Source organism: Ornithodoros turicata, chromosome 6 (genome assembly GCF_037126465.1).
Source record: "Ornithodoros turicata isolate Travis chromosome 6, ASM3712646v1, whole genome shotgun sequence".
NCBI classification, from domain to species: domain Eukaryota; kingdom Metazoa; phylum Arthropoda; class Arachnida; order Ixodida; family Argasidae; genus Ornithodoros; species Ornithodoros turicata.
Window position 1 is genome coordinate 16,618,142 of NC_088206.1, and position 14,952 is coordinate 16,633,093.

The following is a 14,952-nucleotide window of genomic DNA, read 5'->3' on the forward strand; positions in this document are numbered from 1 at the left end:
TTAAAGCGCAGTTCTTGCCCAGTATGTATGCGTAATTTCAGCTCGAGTTGAACGCTTTTATTTTATTGCCAAAAATGGCAAAAAAGTAGGCCTAACCTCTTGGGGTTTCTTAAGGTAAAAAATCGAGTGTCGTTTTTCGGTACAAATTTTGCGCTTAAATTAAAGCGCAGTTCGTGCCGAGTATCTATGCGTAATTTCAGCTCGATTTGAACGCTTTTATTTTATTGCCAAAAATGGAAAAAAAGTAAGCCTAACCTCTTGGAAGTTTTTTAAGGTAAAAAGTCGAGGGTCCTTTTTTGGTACAAATTTTGCGCATAAATTAAAAGCGCAGTTCGTGCCGAGTATCTCTGCGTAATATCAGCTCGATTTGAACGCTTTTATTTTATTGCCAAAATTGGGAAAAAAGGTAAGCCTTGGGAGTTTTTTAAGGTAAAAAATCGAGGGTCGTTTTTCGGTGGAAATTTTGCGCATAAATTAAAAGCGCAGTCCGTACCGAGTATCTATGCGTAATTTCAGCTCGATTTGAACGCTTTTATTTTATTGCCAGAAATGGGGAAAAGGTAAGCCTCTTGGGGTTTTTTAAGGTAAAAAATCGAGGGTCCTTTTTCGGTACAAATTTTGCGCTTAAATTAAAGCGCAGTTCTTGCCGAGTACCTATACGTAATTTCAGCTCGATTTGAACGCTTTTATTTTATTCCCAAAAATGGGAAAAAAGGTAAGCCTAACCTCATGGGAGTTTTTTAAGGTAAAAAATCGAGGGTCCTTTTTCGGTACAAATTTTGCGCATAAATTAAAACCGCAGTCCGTGCCGAGTATCTCTGCGTAATTTCAGCTCGATTTGGGCGCTTTTATTTTGTTGCCAAAAATGGGGAAAATGTAGGCCTCTTGGGGGTTTTTAATGTAAAAAATCGAGGGTCCTTTTTCGGTACAAATTTTGCGCATAAATTAAAAGCGCAGTCCGTACCGCGTATCTATGCGTAATTGCAGCTCGATTTGAACGCTTTTATTTGATTGCCAAAAATGGGAAAAAAGGTAAGCCTAACCTCATGGGAGGAAGGGAGTTGCCTCAAGACAGAAGCCGCCGATATTTCGAACAGAGACTGTTCTTCTTCTGGGCACCGTCCTCATCATTGGCATGGTATTTAAAGGGTTAGGTGTGACGTGTTTAAAGGTTCATGCGAATTGTGGGTCAACAGCCCGGAGGGAAGAAAGGTTCCGTACGGCGGCTTCTGTCCTGAGGCAACTCCCTTCCTACATTCTACCGGTTCGCTGGATTTCTACCCAACCTCATGGGGGTTTTTTAAGGCAAAAAGTCGAGGGTCCTTTTTCGCTACAAATTTTGCGCTTAAATTAAAGCGCAGTTCTTGCCCAGTATCTATGCGTAATTTCAGCTCGATTTGAACGCTTTTATTTTATAGCCAAAAATGGGAAAAAAGGTAAGCCTAACCTCTTGGGAGTTTTTTAAGGTAAAAAATCGAGGGTCCTTTTTCGGTACAAACTTTGCGCATAAATTAAAAGCGCAGTCCGTACCGAGTATCTATGCGTAATTTCAGCTCGATTTGAACGCTTTTATTTATTGCCAAAAATGAAAAAAAAAGGTAAGCCTAACCTCTTGGGAGTTTTTTAAGGTAAAAAATCGAGTGTCGTTTTTCGGTACAAATTTTGCGCATAAATTAAAAGCGCAGTCCGTACCGAGTATCTATGCGTAATATCAGCTCGATTTGAACGCTTTTATTTTATTGCCAAAATTGGGAAAAAAGTAAGCCTAACCTCTTGGGGTTTTTCTAAGGCAAAAAGTCGAGGGTCCTTTTTCGCTACAAATTTTGCGCTTAAATTAAAGCGCAGTTCTTGCCGAGTACCTATACATAATTTCAGCTCGATTTGAACGCTTTTATTTTATAGTCAAAAATGGGAAAAAAGGTAAGCCTAACCTCTTGGGAGTTTTTTAAGGTAAAAAATCGAGGGTCCTTTTTCGGTACAAATTTTGCGCATAAATTAAAAGCGCAGTCCGTACCGCGTATCTATGCGTAATTTCAGCTCGATTTGAACGCTTTTATTTTATTGCCAAAAATGGGAAAAAGGTAAGCCTAACCTCATGGGAGTTTTTTAAGGTAAAAAATCGAGGGTCCTTTTTCGGTACAAATTTTGCGCATAAATTAAAAGCGCAGTCCGTACCGAGTATCTCTGCGTAATTTCAGCTCGATATGAACGCTTTTATTTCATTGCCAAAATTGGGAAAAAAGGTAAGCCTAACCTCTTGGGGTTTCTTAGGGGAAAAAATCGAGTGTCGTTTTTCGGTGCAAATTTTGCGCTTAAATTAAAGCGCAGTTCTTGCCCAGTATCTATGGGTAATTTCAGCTCGATTTGAACGCTTTTATTTTATTGCCAAAAATGGAAAAAAAGTAAGCCTAACCTCTTGGGGTTTTTTTAAGGTAAAAAGTCGAGGGTCCTTTTTTGGTACAAATTTTGCGCTAAAATTAGAGCGCAGTTCGTGCCGAGTATCTCTGCGTAATATCAGCTCGATTTGAACGCTTTTATTTTATTGCCAGAAATGGGAAAAAAGGTAAGCCTAACCTCTTGGGAGTTTTTTAAGGTAAAAAATCGAGGGTCCTTTTTCGGTGCAAATTTTGCGCATAAATTAAAAGCGCAGTCCGTACCGAGTATCTGTGCGTAATTTCAGCTCGATTTGAACGCTTTTATTTGATTGCCAAAATTGGGAAAAAAGGTAAGCCTAACCTCTTGGGGTTTCTTAAGGTAAAAAATCGAGCGTCGTTTTTCGGTACAAATTTTGCGTTTAAATTAAAGCGCAGTTCGTGCCGAGCAGCTATGCGTAATTTCAGCTCGATTTGAACGCTTTTATTTTATTGCCAAAAATGGGAAAAAAGGTAAACCTAACCTCTTGGGAGTTTTTTAAGGTAAAAAATCGAGGGTCCTTTTTCGGTACAAATTTTGCGCATAAATTAAAAGCGCAGTCCGTGCCGAGTATCTCTGCGTAATTTCAGCTCGATCTGAACGCTTTTATTTTATTGCCAAAAATGGAAAAAAGTAAGCCTAACCTCTTGGAAGTTTTTTAAGGTAAAAAATCGAGGGTCCTTTTTCGGTACAAATTTTGCGCTAAAATTAAAGCCCAGTTCGTGCCGAGTATCTCTGCGTAATATCAGCTCGATTTGAGCGCTTTTATTTTATTGCCAAAAATGGGGAAAAGGTAAGCCTCTTGGGGGTTTTTAATGTAAAAAATCGAGGGTCCTTTTTCGGTACAAATTTTGCGCATAAATTAAAAGCGCAGTCCGTACCGAGTATCTATGCGTAATTTCAGCTCGATTTGAACGCTTTTATTTATTGCCAAAAATGAAAAAAAAGGTAAGCCTAACCTCTTGGGAGTTTTTTAAGGTAAAAAATCGAGTGTCGTTTTTCGGTACAAATTTTGCGCATAAATTAAAAGCGCAGTCCGTACCGAGTATCTATGCGTAATATCAGCTCGATTTGAACGCTTTTATTTTATTGCCAAAATTGGGAAAAAAGTAAGCCTAACCTCTTGGGGTTTTTCTAAGGCAAAAAGTCGAGGGTCCTTTTTCGCTACAAATTTTGCGCTTAAATTAAAGCGCAGTTCTTGCCCAGTATCTATGCGTAATTTCAGCTCGATTTGAACGCTTTTATTTTATAGCCAAAAATGGGAAAAAAGGTAAGCCTAACCTCTTGGGAGTTTTTTAAGGTAAAAAATCGAGGGTCCTTTTTCGGTACAAATTTTGCGCATAAATTAAAAGCGCAGTCCGTACCGAGTATCTATGCGTAATTTCAGCTCGATTTGAACGCTTTTATTTATTGCCAAAAATGAAAAAAAAGGTAAGCCTAACCTCTTGGGAGTTTTTTAAGGTAAAAAATCGAGTGTCGTTTTTCGGTACAAATTTTGCGCATAAATTAAAAGCGCAGTCCGTACCGAGTATCTATGCGTAATATCAGCTCGATTTGAACGCTTTTATTTTATTGCCAAAATTGGGAAAAAAGTAAGCCTAACCTCTTGGGGTTTTTCTAAGGCAAAAAGTCGAGGGTCGTTTTTCGCTACAAATTTTGCGCTTAAATTAAAGCGCAGTTCTTGCCGAGTACCTATACATAATTTCAGCTCGATTTGAACGCTTTTATTTTATAGTCAAAAATGGGAAAAAAGGTAAGCCTAACCTCTTGGGAGTTTTTTAAGGTAAAAAATCGAGGGTCCTTTTTCGGTACAAATTTTGCGCATAAATTAAAAGCGCAGTCCGTACCGAGTATCTATGCGTAATTTCAGCTCGATTTGAACGCTTTTATTTTATAGCCAAAAATGGGAAAAAAGGTAAGCCTAACCTCTTGGGAGTTTTTTAAGGTAAAAAATCGAGGGTCCTTTTCGGTACAAATTTTGCGCATAAATTAAAAGCGCAGTCCGTACCGAGTATCTCTGCGTAATTTCAGCTCGATATGAACGCTTTTATTTCATTGCCAAAATTGGGAAAAAAGGTAAGCCTAACCTCTTGGGGTTTCTTAAGGGAAAAAATTGAGTGTCGTTTTTCGGTACAAATTTTGCGCTTAAATTAAAGCGCAGTTCTTGCCCAGTATCTATGCGGAATTTCAGCTCGATTTGAACGCTTTTATTTTATTGCCAAAAATGGAAAAAAAAAGTAAGCCTAACCTCTTGGGGCTTTTTTGAGGTAAAAAGTCGAGGGTCCTTTTTTGGTACAAACTTTGCGCATAAATTAAAAGCGCAGTTCGTACCGAGTATCTCTGTGTTATTTCAGCTCGATTTGAACGCTTTTATTTTATTGCCAGAAACGGGAAAAAAAGGTAAGCCTAATCTCTTGGGGGTTTTTTAAGGTAAAAAAACGAGTGTCCTTTTTCGGTACAAATTTTGCGCTTTGCCGGCGCTTTTTCGGTACAAATTTTGCGCTTAAATTGAAGCGCAGTTCGTGCCGAGTATCTATGCGTAATTTCAGCTCGATTTGAAAGCTTTTATTTTTTTGCCAAAAATTGGAAAAAAGTTGCCAAAAACTTCTGCGAAATTTTGCGATTCACCTACTTCTTTCTGCATAGGCACTGTTCCACTGTAGGAGTGGAGACGCAGGTGCCTTTTACTTTCTTGCTTTTCCTTGTTGCAGAACAAAGAATCCTTTGTACTTTATTTTTATAATAATACATGTTAATGGAGCTATGGCACGCTTCTGGCGCCTTGTCCTTCATGTGTAGTAGTCAACGGGGTATTCACGACTCCAGCGAAGCCGCAGCCACCTAGCGGTGGAAGTAGCAACCCTCGAGTCCAGGTTCGGCGTGCGCCACCTATAGTTCGCTGGAGAGGCGCTTGGGGATTGGGCTACCCTGCAGGCTAACCTAGAACAGGCTAACTGCACCCTCCCGCAAACATGATCCCCCTTGACTCCTCCTGACTTCTAAGCAGAAAGCCCTCTTGAGTTTCCACCACAATTTATGGCCAAAAGGACGACCTGAAAATATTGACCGAAGACAAGGTTATCCTTGCATTATTCAAAAAAAAAAAAAAAAAAGATAAAAAAATAGTTTCCCTGAGGGTGCTATAATTACGCACAGTTACTAAGCTGCAAAATATCCTCTTCCTTCTCCAGTAATATTTGGAGTGTGCTGTCACTTGGCTTCATCTGCCCATGCTACAAGACAAAGCAGCAGCAAGACAATCAGGTCTTTGTCAATTTTGTGCGCATCCTTGTTTCCATGGCGTTGTCAAGACTGAACACCGACCGAACACTGGCGCATGTGGAGAAAGAGACCAGCTGCTTTTATGCACTTCTTGTTCCATATCAGCATCCGACGCAGACACAGAAACATCCGCTGGTGGCGCATCTGATGACACAGCTGGTAGCTCTTGCGCTTCTCTTGACTTCTCTTCCTGCGCACGTTCTCCATGCACTCTCCCTCCGTCATGGACTGACCTACACGGCCTTGTTACCTCTTTACCTTGTTTTTCTTTTTTTTTCTTGCCAACACATACAAGTTTATAGATTGAGCTTAAATTAAGCATAGTTACTAAGAACACATTTATTGCAGCACGAGGAGGTTAATACTACGAAAAAAAAAGAAAGAAAGAAGAAACAGCAAAAGTCAGCATATGCAGAGTCCCCCAAATGAGCAAAAACTCCCGAATTCTAGAGAGAACAGTAAGCAAGGCATTCCATGGTGACATCGGCATTCCACAATAGTAGGGATTTTATTGACATTCCATACTCGATACACAATATACGTGCCAGCATGTGGGCGAGGTGCACAGCTCACGGGAAGAAATCAAAGGTGCTAAGAACAGATGAGATTTGCTGCGTCATGTCTTACATGCCAGCAGAAACCTTGGGGGATGTAGAATATATCCACTCAACATGACAGGATGAGAGGCTGTCTGGACAAATTTGGCAAGAATCTTAATAAAAATGTGCAAGGTATATTCCTACCAGTCCCCAGAAGCACTCAAGCAGTGAAGTTTAGGCTGTCACAATTACTCGAGCATAAACATGAACTAACAGATCAAAGTGCTCCCCAATGAAATAAGGAAATTGATGCACAATGTGGACATAATGCGCTTTGTTAGAGAGCTCTGCACAAAAAAATTGTCCCCACATATTTCAACTGAGATCATTCCCTTCCATTTAGCTATGAAATTGTGTGACAGCACCTTGAGATAAAAAGGTGCTCAAGGAGATGCAAGCTCTGCCATGACTGCATGTGCAATATCACTGGAACTACTCCAGTGCACCAATAACAGAACATAAGTATTGTGGTTGGAGAAGATAAAATGAGGACACAGAGCACCTGAAGATATACCTGCTGAATCGCTATGTGCTGTGGCAAAGGCTCACAAACCTAATGGTGCAAATTTACATCCCAGATAGCGCACAGAAATCCTGAGTATGCATTACCATTTTCTCAACACAATATTTCGGAAACAAAACAATAAATAATAAATCTTTCTGGATGATAAAGCTCCGATAAAGCCTGAAATTTGTTGCTAAAGAAAGGGTAGTGCTTTACAGGTTCCAAACTCACTACTTGCACTGCTTCTTTGGTAAGAACAAACAATTGAGATATGACCATGGTGATGGCCACATAAGAAAAGGGGAAAGGGAGTCGGCTGCAACAGCCAATCATATTGCTGATGCCCAGATGAGATGGGAGCCTGAGGGGGAAGTGAGGGCGCTATACTGCAGTACAAGGGAAGTCACGGTCATTTTGAGAAGGTGCGCATTGTTACAACTGTCTTGCGAGGCAATCACAGAAAAACATGTTTTGGTCATCTCCTCAGAATGTTTTGGTAAAATTTAAGCGTGCGTAAAAATTACGTATGTACAGATGCAAGTCCTAAAAAGCGTGTACTTCTTAACAAAGAGCCAACTTTTTTTTCATCATGCTGTACATAACAAACGGTTGCAAGACTTGCATCGTTCGTAACAATGTGTGTTTGTCTAGGAGTGATACAAACAAAAACTTGCAAGCCACTAAACTGGTTGCACAATTGAGGGTACGTACAATCTGGTTTGGGACTTGGTTTTGTGTGCGTGTGTGTTTTTCTAACGCAACTCTGGTTTTGGGTTCCAAGAAAAAAAGATTACAAAGTGACGTCCACCTGTTACGCAAAATTTGTGACCTGAAGCCATTTTGCACAACAAGCAAAACAGGAGATAAAGCAAACAAGCACGAATTATTTACAAGACTGTACATTAAAAAAAAACAAAAAAAACGTTGAAACAAGTTGCTTTAACATTTGCATTTATATGAACTCACATAACTGTGTGACAACAGGCACGTTGTGACAAAATGTACAACATAAACAGCAGGCGGCTTCAACATAGAATGCAGGGCGAACAGTCTGCCAGTGTTGTATCATCTATGTGATGGTTGTTGTGAGGGTGTAATATTAACGTTTCCAATAAACGTTATGGCAGTATCATAACTGAGAGATTTGACCAGAATTTGCGATTCGGAGTAAATCAACATCAAAATTAATACTTTTCTACAGACATAGTATACATATATATATATATATTGCTTTGCAAGCTTTGCTTATTGAAAATCGAGCACAACAAAAATAGTGACAAATAATGACTCCGTCGCTAACATTCAGAGTGCACCAGCACGTTCAAACTCAGCTCTCCTCTCTCATTTTTTTAACGTCTATCAATTGACATGCTGTGTATGTACAATACACTTGATACATATTTACAAATGTGAACAGGGATCTACATCAATGAGAATACTGAAGAATTGCAGCATGCCGCAGATTGCGCATATTTCTAAAAAAAAAAAAAAGTAAAGAGAGAGGAAGAGACATAACAAAAAGAGCTATATATATATACAGCGCTGCATTTCCCACTGGCAGACAGGCAGCATTTTTTTTATCACTAGAGCAGTTTGCAGCAAATCTGAGGCATGTGTGCGATACAATAATATGTGGTCCTCAATGGAGAAAATGGGCACTCAATTTTCGCAACAGAGAAATGGGCAACACAGCATACAAAGCAACATAGTGTGAGAGATCGAGGAGAGAAAGAGAGAGAGATAGAGATGTGTTTTATGTATAGCATGTGTGACAAACGTGTTTTCAAAATCTGACACTAGTACGTATGTATAACTGCATCTTTGTAGCACTATGCAAGTCCTATAACGTGATTGACCCTGTTTGACTCCATTGCGCGAAGATGATCAGTTGATAAGAGAGCACCCAGGCTGCAGATTAATTCTCCTCAGGACCGTATCCAACTGCTTGGATGCTGTCTGCAAAATAAAGAAAGACAATGAACTACGACACCATCTACGTATGTGTCAACTTTAATGGATCAGTGGAGCTTGAAGGCTCAAAAGATTCATTCAAGGCACATGGTTCTGAATTGAAAGGCACATCATTATATGTAAACCTGCATGCTGTATATACTCTTTTTTCAAAATCAGGGGCAAAAATCTTGTTTCTTATCAGGAGCTAGAAAACGTGGTAAATTTAAGGAAAATCAAAGGAGTAAAATCTGGCGGTATTGGGTGAAACAGCAATTCTTTCCATATTTAAGTAGCAATGATGATGGGGGATAAAGATTGCTTGTATCGGGTTAAACCTGAAAAACCTGTTCCTCCAGTGCTGGAATGCTAACAGTTACAAACTGCAGAACACAATGATAGTGTCATCATGTTGTGACATCACAATGCACCTGAAATGGGAACCTGCTGTTTCCCTCAGTTGCTGTTGTTGGAACCTCTAACGGAACCTGCTGTTTCCCTCAAAATCGTGTGCATTTTGCGAATTATTCAATATATTACAGAATTATGTGATCAGATACATTACAGATATATTGTGACCAGTCATGACTGTGATGCCTGACGCGACTGATACTACTAACAGAGTTGAGTCTAATTTTCTTTGCGCAATGAAACGCCCCAAAAGGCTGGAAAAGCGTGCGCGGTGAGTCAGAAAGCAATCTTGGGGGAATGAGGGAACATTTTTGTTTGTAATCTCTTGCTCGCGGAATCCTGTGGATTTGTAAATCCCACGCGGAAATGTTATCTTTCCACCGCAGAAAGCTAGGGGAGAGTTCATCATGAATGAGAGGGAAACATCATACAGTTCTAAACAAATGGCCAGATAGGCTTTTAGGTGTCCTTCTCAGAGCAGAGCTCAGCTCAGGAGGGACAGTTGCCCTCAACCCTGGCTAGTCTTACAGGTGTACAGAGGGCCATCCAAAAACACTTTCAGATTAAGAATGCCTTGTGGCATATTCAATATGCAAATATTCAGGGGGGGGGGGGGGGGGGCAGTTTCTTTCTTGGGGCGCGTAGTATGGAAGGGGAGAGAGGGAAATCCAATGTATAAACTGACATTTTCGGGGGCGGTGATCACACAACCGAACCCCCCTCGATCAACCACTGACTCAAAGATCGAATTTTTGAGAAAATGTTACTAAAGCCACATAATCAGCAATGCATCTATTGTTTCATACAACAGGCACTGTAAATTGTGAAATAAATGTTGTGTACGCCCTGGGCTTTTCAAAAAGTTATGTATTCCTGTATATTACCATAATGTATTATAATACAGTATTAGTGTTATGTATTATAATACACATTTTCAAAAAGTATTTGTGTAAGTATTAGTATTATACTAATACGCATTTTTGTGGAGTACTATGTATTAGTATTATAATACGAAAAAATAGTATTACTGCCCACCCCTGACTGGGACAGGTAGCCTAGAAATTGGTCGGGCGGGGCTCGGGCGGGAAAATCAAAGGAATGCCGCCTGTGCAGTGCTCTAGCCCTTCTTACTAAGTCTACTTTGCCTTACATTTTTTTGCCATGTTCAGTAGTCAAGCAAACGCTAACTGCTGCAACACAGAAAGTAGAAAGATGGATGCATACATGGGTACAGTGAAATCCTGCAAGGCCTGCCGCACAGAGGTGAAGAGCGCTCGGTTGTCCTCTCGATGGCTGTCGACGCAAAGCGCCTGCAGCTTGCTGAGGTACGAATCGAAATTGTCAGGCGTCGGTTTCTCCTCCAAGCTCGGGATGCGGTCCAACAAAGAGATGAAATTATGCCGCAGCGAGTCGTAGTATTCGTTCAAGCTGCCTGTCTTCTGTGCCAGCGCCTGGTTGTCCTGAACATGATTGTGTCAAAAGAGTCAGCACTATCCTGTCAACTTTTCTTGAACCACATAAGGAACACAAAGAATCAAGATTTGGCTTTAGTGAGCTTGTCGACGATTTCTCAATTTTGTGTATTTGAAATTTACCCCAATTCAATTAATGTATCTATTAAAAATGAAAAACTCAGTGTGTGCTTACTACTCAGTTTCCTAGTGTGTTCTGGGGGAATCAGGTGCAATTTTGAAATGAGATTCGGGGTGAAATTGAGTGCTATTGATACAATCGGGTTACTTTTTTCTTTCTGTCCAGCAAGCGGCCCGTAGTTTGAGGTGCGCATATTGGTTAAACATGCATTCCTTGTACTTTATAGTCACAAACACCACATGATGTAACATTAAATGTGCTTCACATAGTTTCTTGTTTCACTCAGACAATATATTTATCAGACACGTGCACAGATTGCTTCTAAGTGATGCACTACATGATACAATGCAACACATGTTTGGAATATGGGGAGAAATCGGGTTTGACCCAAATTGGTCCGAAACAGATTCAGGAGGGACCAATCGTGTTTAACCTGTATAAGTCAGACCCTTGGCATAATGTATTGGGCCTTAAAGAAATTTCCTGTGTTTCCAGAGGTACTCTCACCCTTTCAGTCATTCGTATCTGCTGCTCCATCTGTGTGATATCTGTCCTCAACCGGATCATCTCCGATTCCACCTTGGCGTTATACTCCTGTAGCTCCAGGATTTCCTCCTCCAAGGCACGGATGTCGGCGTCATTTTCCAGTCCTGTTCCCAGTCCCGCTAACACAGGCGGAGGAGGCAGATCTGTGTGAGGCTTGGGGTCGTCGACGGCCATCTTGGCTTTCTTCATGGCCTGTGTGGCTCTGGGACACCCAGAAAGGCTCCGGTGGGTCAGGAAGCTGCCGTTGGCATGGCCACTCCCGTCGCACCCGGGTGTAGGACAGCTGGGTATTTGTTTTTATTATTTGTATTTCTGTACTTATTTACCCTCAGTGTGGGAGCAGCAAGCTACAACGGTGCCAGTCACGTCAAGGTGATTGAATTGTGCATCGCGATTTTGCGAGAGCATGCGAGTCCGTTGAACAAGGACCTCCCGAAAAGCGTGGGTCATTTCGCTTCTGTAGAATCGTCTGACGCATATTTGGAGAATATGCTGTTGTTCGCCTGCGAGATTATGGTTGGTTGCCATGATCCGTCACAAACAAAAAGAGAAGCGAGAGAAACAGCAATACAGAAATAAAAGTAAAAGGAATGAAATTTTCAGCTTTAAGAAAAAAGGAAGTGCGTTCGTTCCGTTTCGGAATGCCAAATCTGTGTTTTTCCTCGGCCAAACCCATACTCCGCACTTTCCGCGACAAACGGAACCCCATAATATGACAAATGCTGCCGAAAAAGGTGTGAGCAAAAAAGGTGCTCAATTTAATTCACTGGAAGCCTCAATGCAGGAATAACGCCCATTTTACGACATTTGAATTCTCTACAAATATGAACCATAAGCGGGCGTTCACATGTGCCAACTTTCTGCACCAACTTGGACCAACTTTGGAGTTGGTGGCAGTCGGCCGACATCACCGACCATGACCAACTCGAGTTGGTGGGAATCGGTCGCCGAGCGAAAACTTCGGAGAGTTGGTGGTGGTCTAACCAATCAATGCGAGGAGCATTGCCACGTGACCCTCGAGGGCGTCAAGCCATTTCGTGTCTGTCGTACTGCCTGGCATGGATTCAAATCCTACATGGGTACATGATAATACTTTAATCTTTTTGTGTTGCTAGCGCCATATAAACATATCAATAGGCATTTTTTTAGATACTGGTAGATACTGGTGCCGTAAGGTTGGTTGTGGGCGGAGCTAACGAGTTGGTACGTGTGAATGTGGAGACTGTACCGTCTTGAAGTTGGTCCAAAGACGTTGCTTCGAGTTCGTCTGCGTTGGTGCTGAAAATCGGCCCGTGTGAACGCCCCCTTACAGGCACTACATACAACAACCACTACTGCACTGCTGTATGTATTTGTCCTTTCTATGTGTTCCAGCCTCAGAACATCGATTGCCATCATGTACTACTGCACAAATATGGACTCACCTAGCACCTTCTGCCTTTATAGGTCTCCCATCGACTCCGACGACTTCATGCCTTAATTTACTTCGGTTTGCTAACGGACAACCCGACGCGCTGAAAAGATACAGGTCAAGACGTTGTCATCACAAAGTTACGCATCATAAACCCATAATGGTCCACGCTAGAGTCACTAGTCCACGCTACAGCAACGAGACATGTTCGAATAGAACGAACAGATGGGAGAGAAATATGCAAAGCACAGGAAACACCAGCTTGAAAATCTGCATTGGAGCGCATAAAGCGCATGCAAAAATTGTCTGCTTTCAAGAGACTTTAAATTGCAACACATGTAAACGAAGTTTTACGCAACGCGGCTACACAAAGACATGCGTGAAAACATGCGAGCCTAGAACGCGATCTCAACACACACGCCATCGCCGAAGGAAACTATCACATAGCTAAAAGAGAGCACAGGGAGTTATACATCACTGTGCTCTGTGTTCAAACACTGGCATGCCATCGCTTTAATGCGAGATGAATTCTAAAGACAGTTGATTTTACCAGATGCTCGGAAGCGCCATCATTACACTGGCGATGACGATGAATTTGCCCTCTTTGGTAAGACTCAAGTTTCGTTTTCGGTTTAGTAACGGTGCGGTGTAATAACGGTAATCACGACCAATAAAATTATTATGATATTCGAAACATATTTTCTAAACATATTTATTTGAAATTTGATTAAACATACTTTCTAAACATATTTATTTGAAATTTGATTAACAGCGCGCTACTGGTGCTGGGAACAAATGAGACCGTTGCCATGCACTGCGACATCTACGTTCCCCATTGCACGGGGAAATGCCAGAAAGCAAAGGTAGAGGATGAAAGTAAAGATGTTAGTGGTACCTGCGATGAGACTGAAATTTGCCTGTGACATGTCCAGAACCATCACAGCCCGGAATGGGACAACTGGTGAAAGCAGTAAGAGAAAGCAGAGAAAGATTGCAGGCACAGGTTAGTAAATGAGCAGACAAATTACCAGTCAATGACTATGATGTAGGGTTGAGTCGAAAGTGTTCTCTGAATACCGTCCTAAAGGCAAACCTTAATAAGAACAGGATTACGTGAATCGGAAGTCTCAAGTCTTACACAGGCCGTAACATCACACACACACTTTACACACAGCGGTCATGCTTTGCTATTCGCCATTATTTGTCACAATTTATTCTTCGAACTTGTCATACGTAACGCCAACACTAAGTTACAAGTGAACGAGGTCCGAGGATCCTATGTCGCGTGTTGAACATTTTTAAACTGCCACGGCACTTATGTAATAGAGATGCAGATGTGAAAGATACCTTTTGCCTTGGGAGCGATCTGCCTTCCAGCAAAAGCTGTCGCCCGAAGGGGGTATGTGGTAATCAAGGTGGGGCGACGGTACGCACGTGCTTAACCTAGGATTCAAGGACAAAGGCACAAAAATCAGCAATTGGCACGAGGGACACAGCAATCTGAGCGTTCATGGAGTCTTGTTACATCTATTCGAATTAAATCAAGTATGTTGTCCGTTTGACCTTATGTGGCACCTTGAATCCTAGGTTCGGCTCAAATATAACTGTGGTTTTTCGATACTAATCTCAATGGGATCAGAGGGGAATCGTGGATTCTTTGGTGTCTACGTGGGTCTAACGTATAGGACAAACAAGCTAAGACTTGTATGCGGTACTTACCGTAGGGGTTCTGCATCAGTCTTGTCGTCCCTGGATGAAACCTTTTTCGGTTTGTTGGCACGCGGACAGCCGGAGAGACTGCGGTGGGAGGAATAGTTTCCGGTCACGTGACCCGAGCCATCACATCCCGGTGTTGGGCACCTGGGCCAACAGGCAGGTACACACAGGCTGGGCCATATTCTATGCGTCACCCACTTAACCCTAATCTCGAAGGTACGCCCCCCTATATACTCATGGTAGCAAAAGTTGTGCTCCATTAGATCTATCCCAGATATTATACCACGTTATTTTTGAGGGTTAATGCAATGTTTTTCGCGGGCCGTGCAACCTCCCTGCATTAATTCGAGTAGAAGTTGTGAAAGAGCATAAATACAAAGCTCACTTCAACTCCTGGTGTTGGCCTTGCATTGGTGGCCTGTCAGGGTGGCCACATCCAGACAAACTGGAGGGAAGGACACGAATTCATTTCAGGTCCACGCACTAGTTTTACGCAGACAGGCCAACATGAAAGCCGAGTGTTCATG

General features: G+C 41.7%; 1 protein-coding gene across 5 annotated transcripts in view; it reads right to left on the bottom strand.

Annotated features, from left to right (window-relative positions):
- Positions 1–6,172: 6,172 nt before the first annotated feature.
- LOC135399284 (myelin transcription factor 1-like protein) overlaps positions 6,173–14,952 on the bottom strand; it is a 143,826-nt gene continuing 135,046 nt past the window's right edge. Inside the window, exons 20-27 of one of the 5 annotated variants that reach the window (XM_064631122.1) lie at positions 14,811–14,870; positions 14,429–14,506; positions 14,057–14,152; positions 13,605–13,667; positions 12,723–12,812; positions 11,260–11,581; positions 10,384–10,619; positions 6,173–8,754 (exon numbers count right to left, since the gene is read on the bottom strand). In XM_064631122.1, the coding sequence (XP_064487192.1) occupies positions 8,724–8,754; positions 10,384–10,619; positions 11,260–11,581; positions 12,723–12,812; positions 13,605–13,667; positions 14,057–14,152; positions 14,429–14,506; positions 14,811–14,870 (976 nt within the window). In that variant the 3' untranslated portion in view covers positions 6,173–8,723. Of the gene's footprint in view, positions 8,755–10,383; positions 10,620–11,259; positions 11,582–12,722; positions 12,813–13,604; positions 13,668–14,056; positions 14,153–14,428; positions 14,570–14,810; positions 14,871–14,952 lie in introns of all 5 variants that reach the window. The other 4 variants (XM_064631121.1, XM_064631124.1, XM_064631123.1 and 1 more) reach the window with 4 other exon arrangements.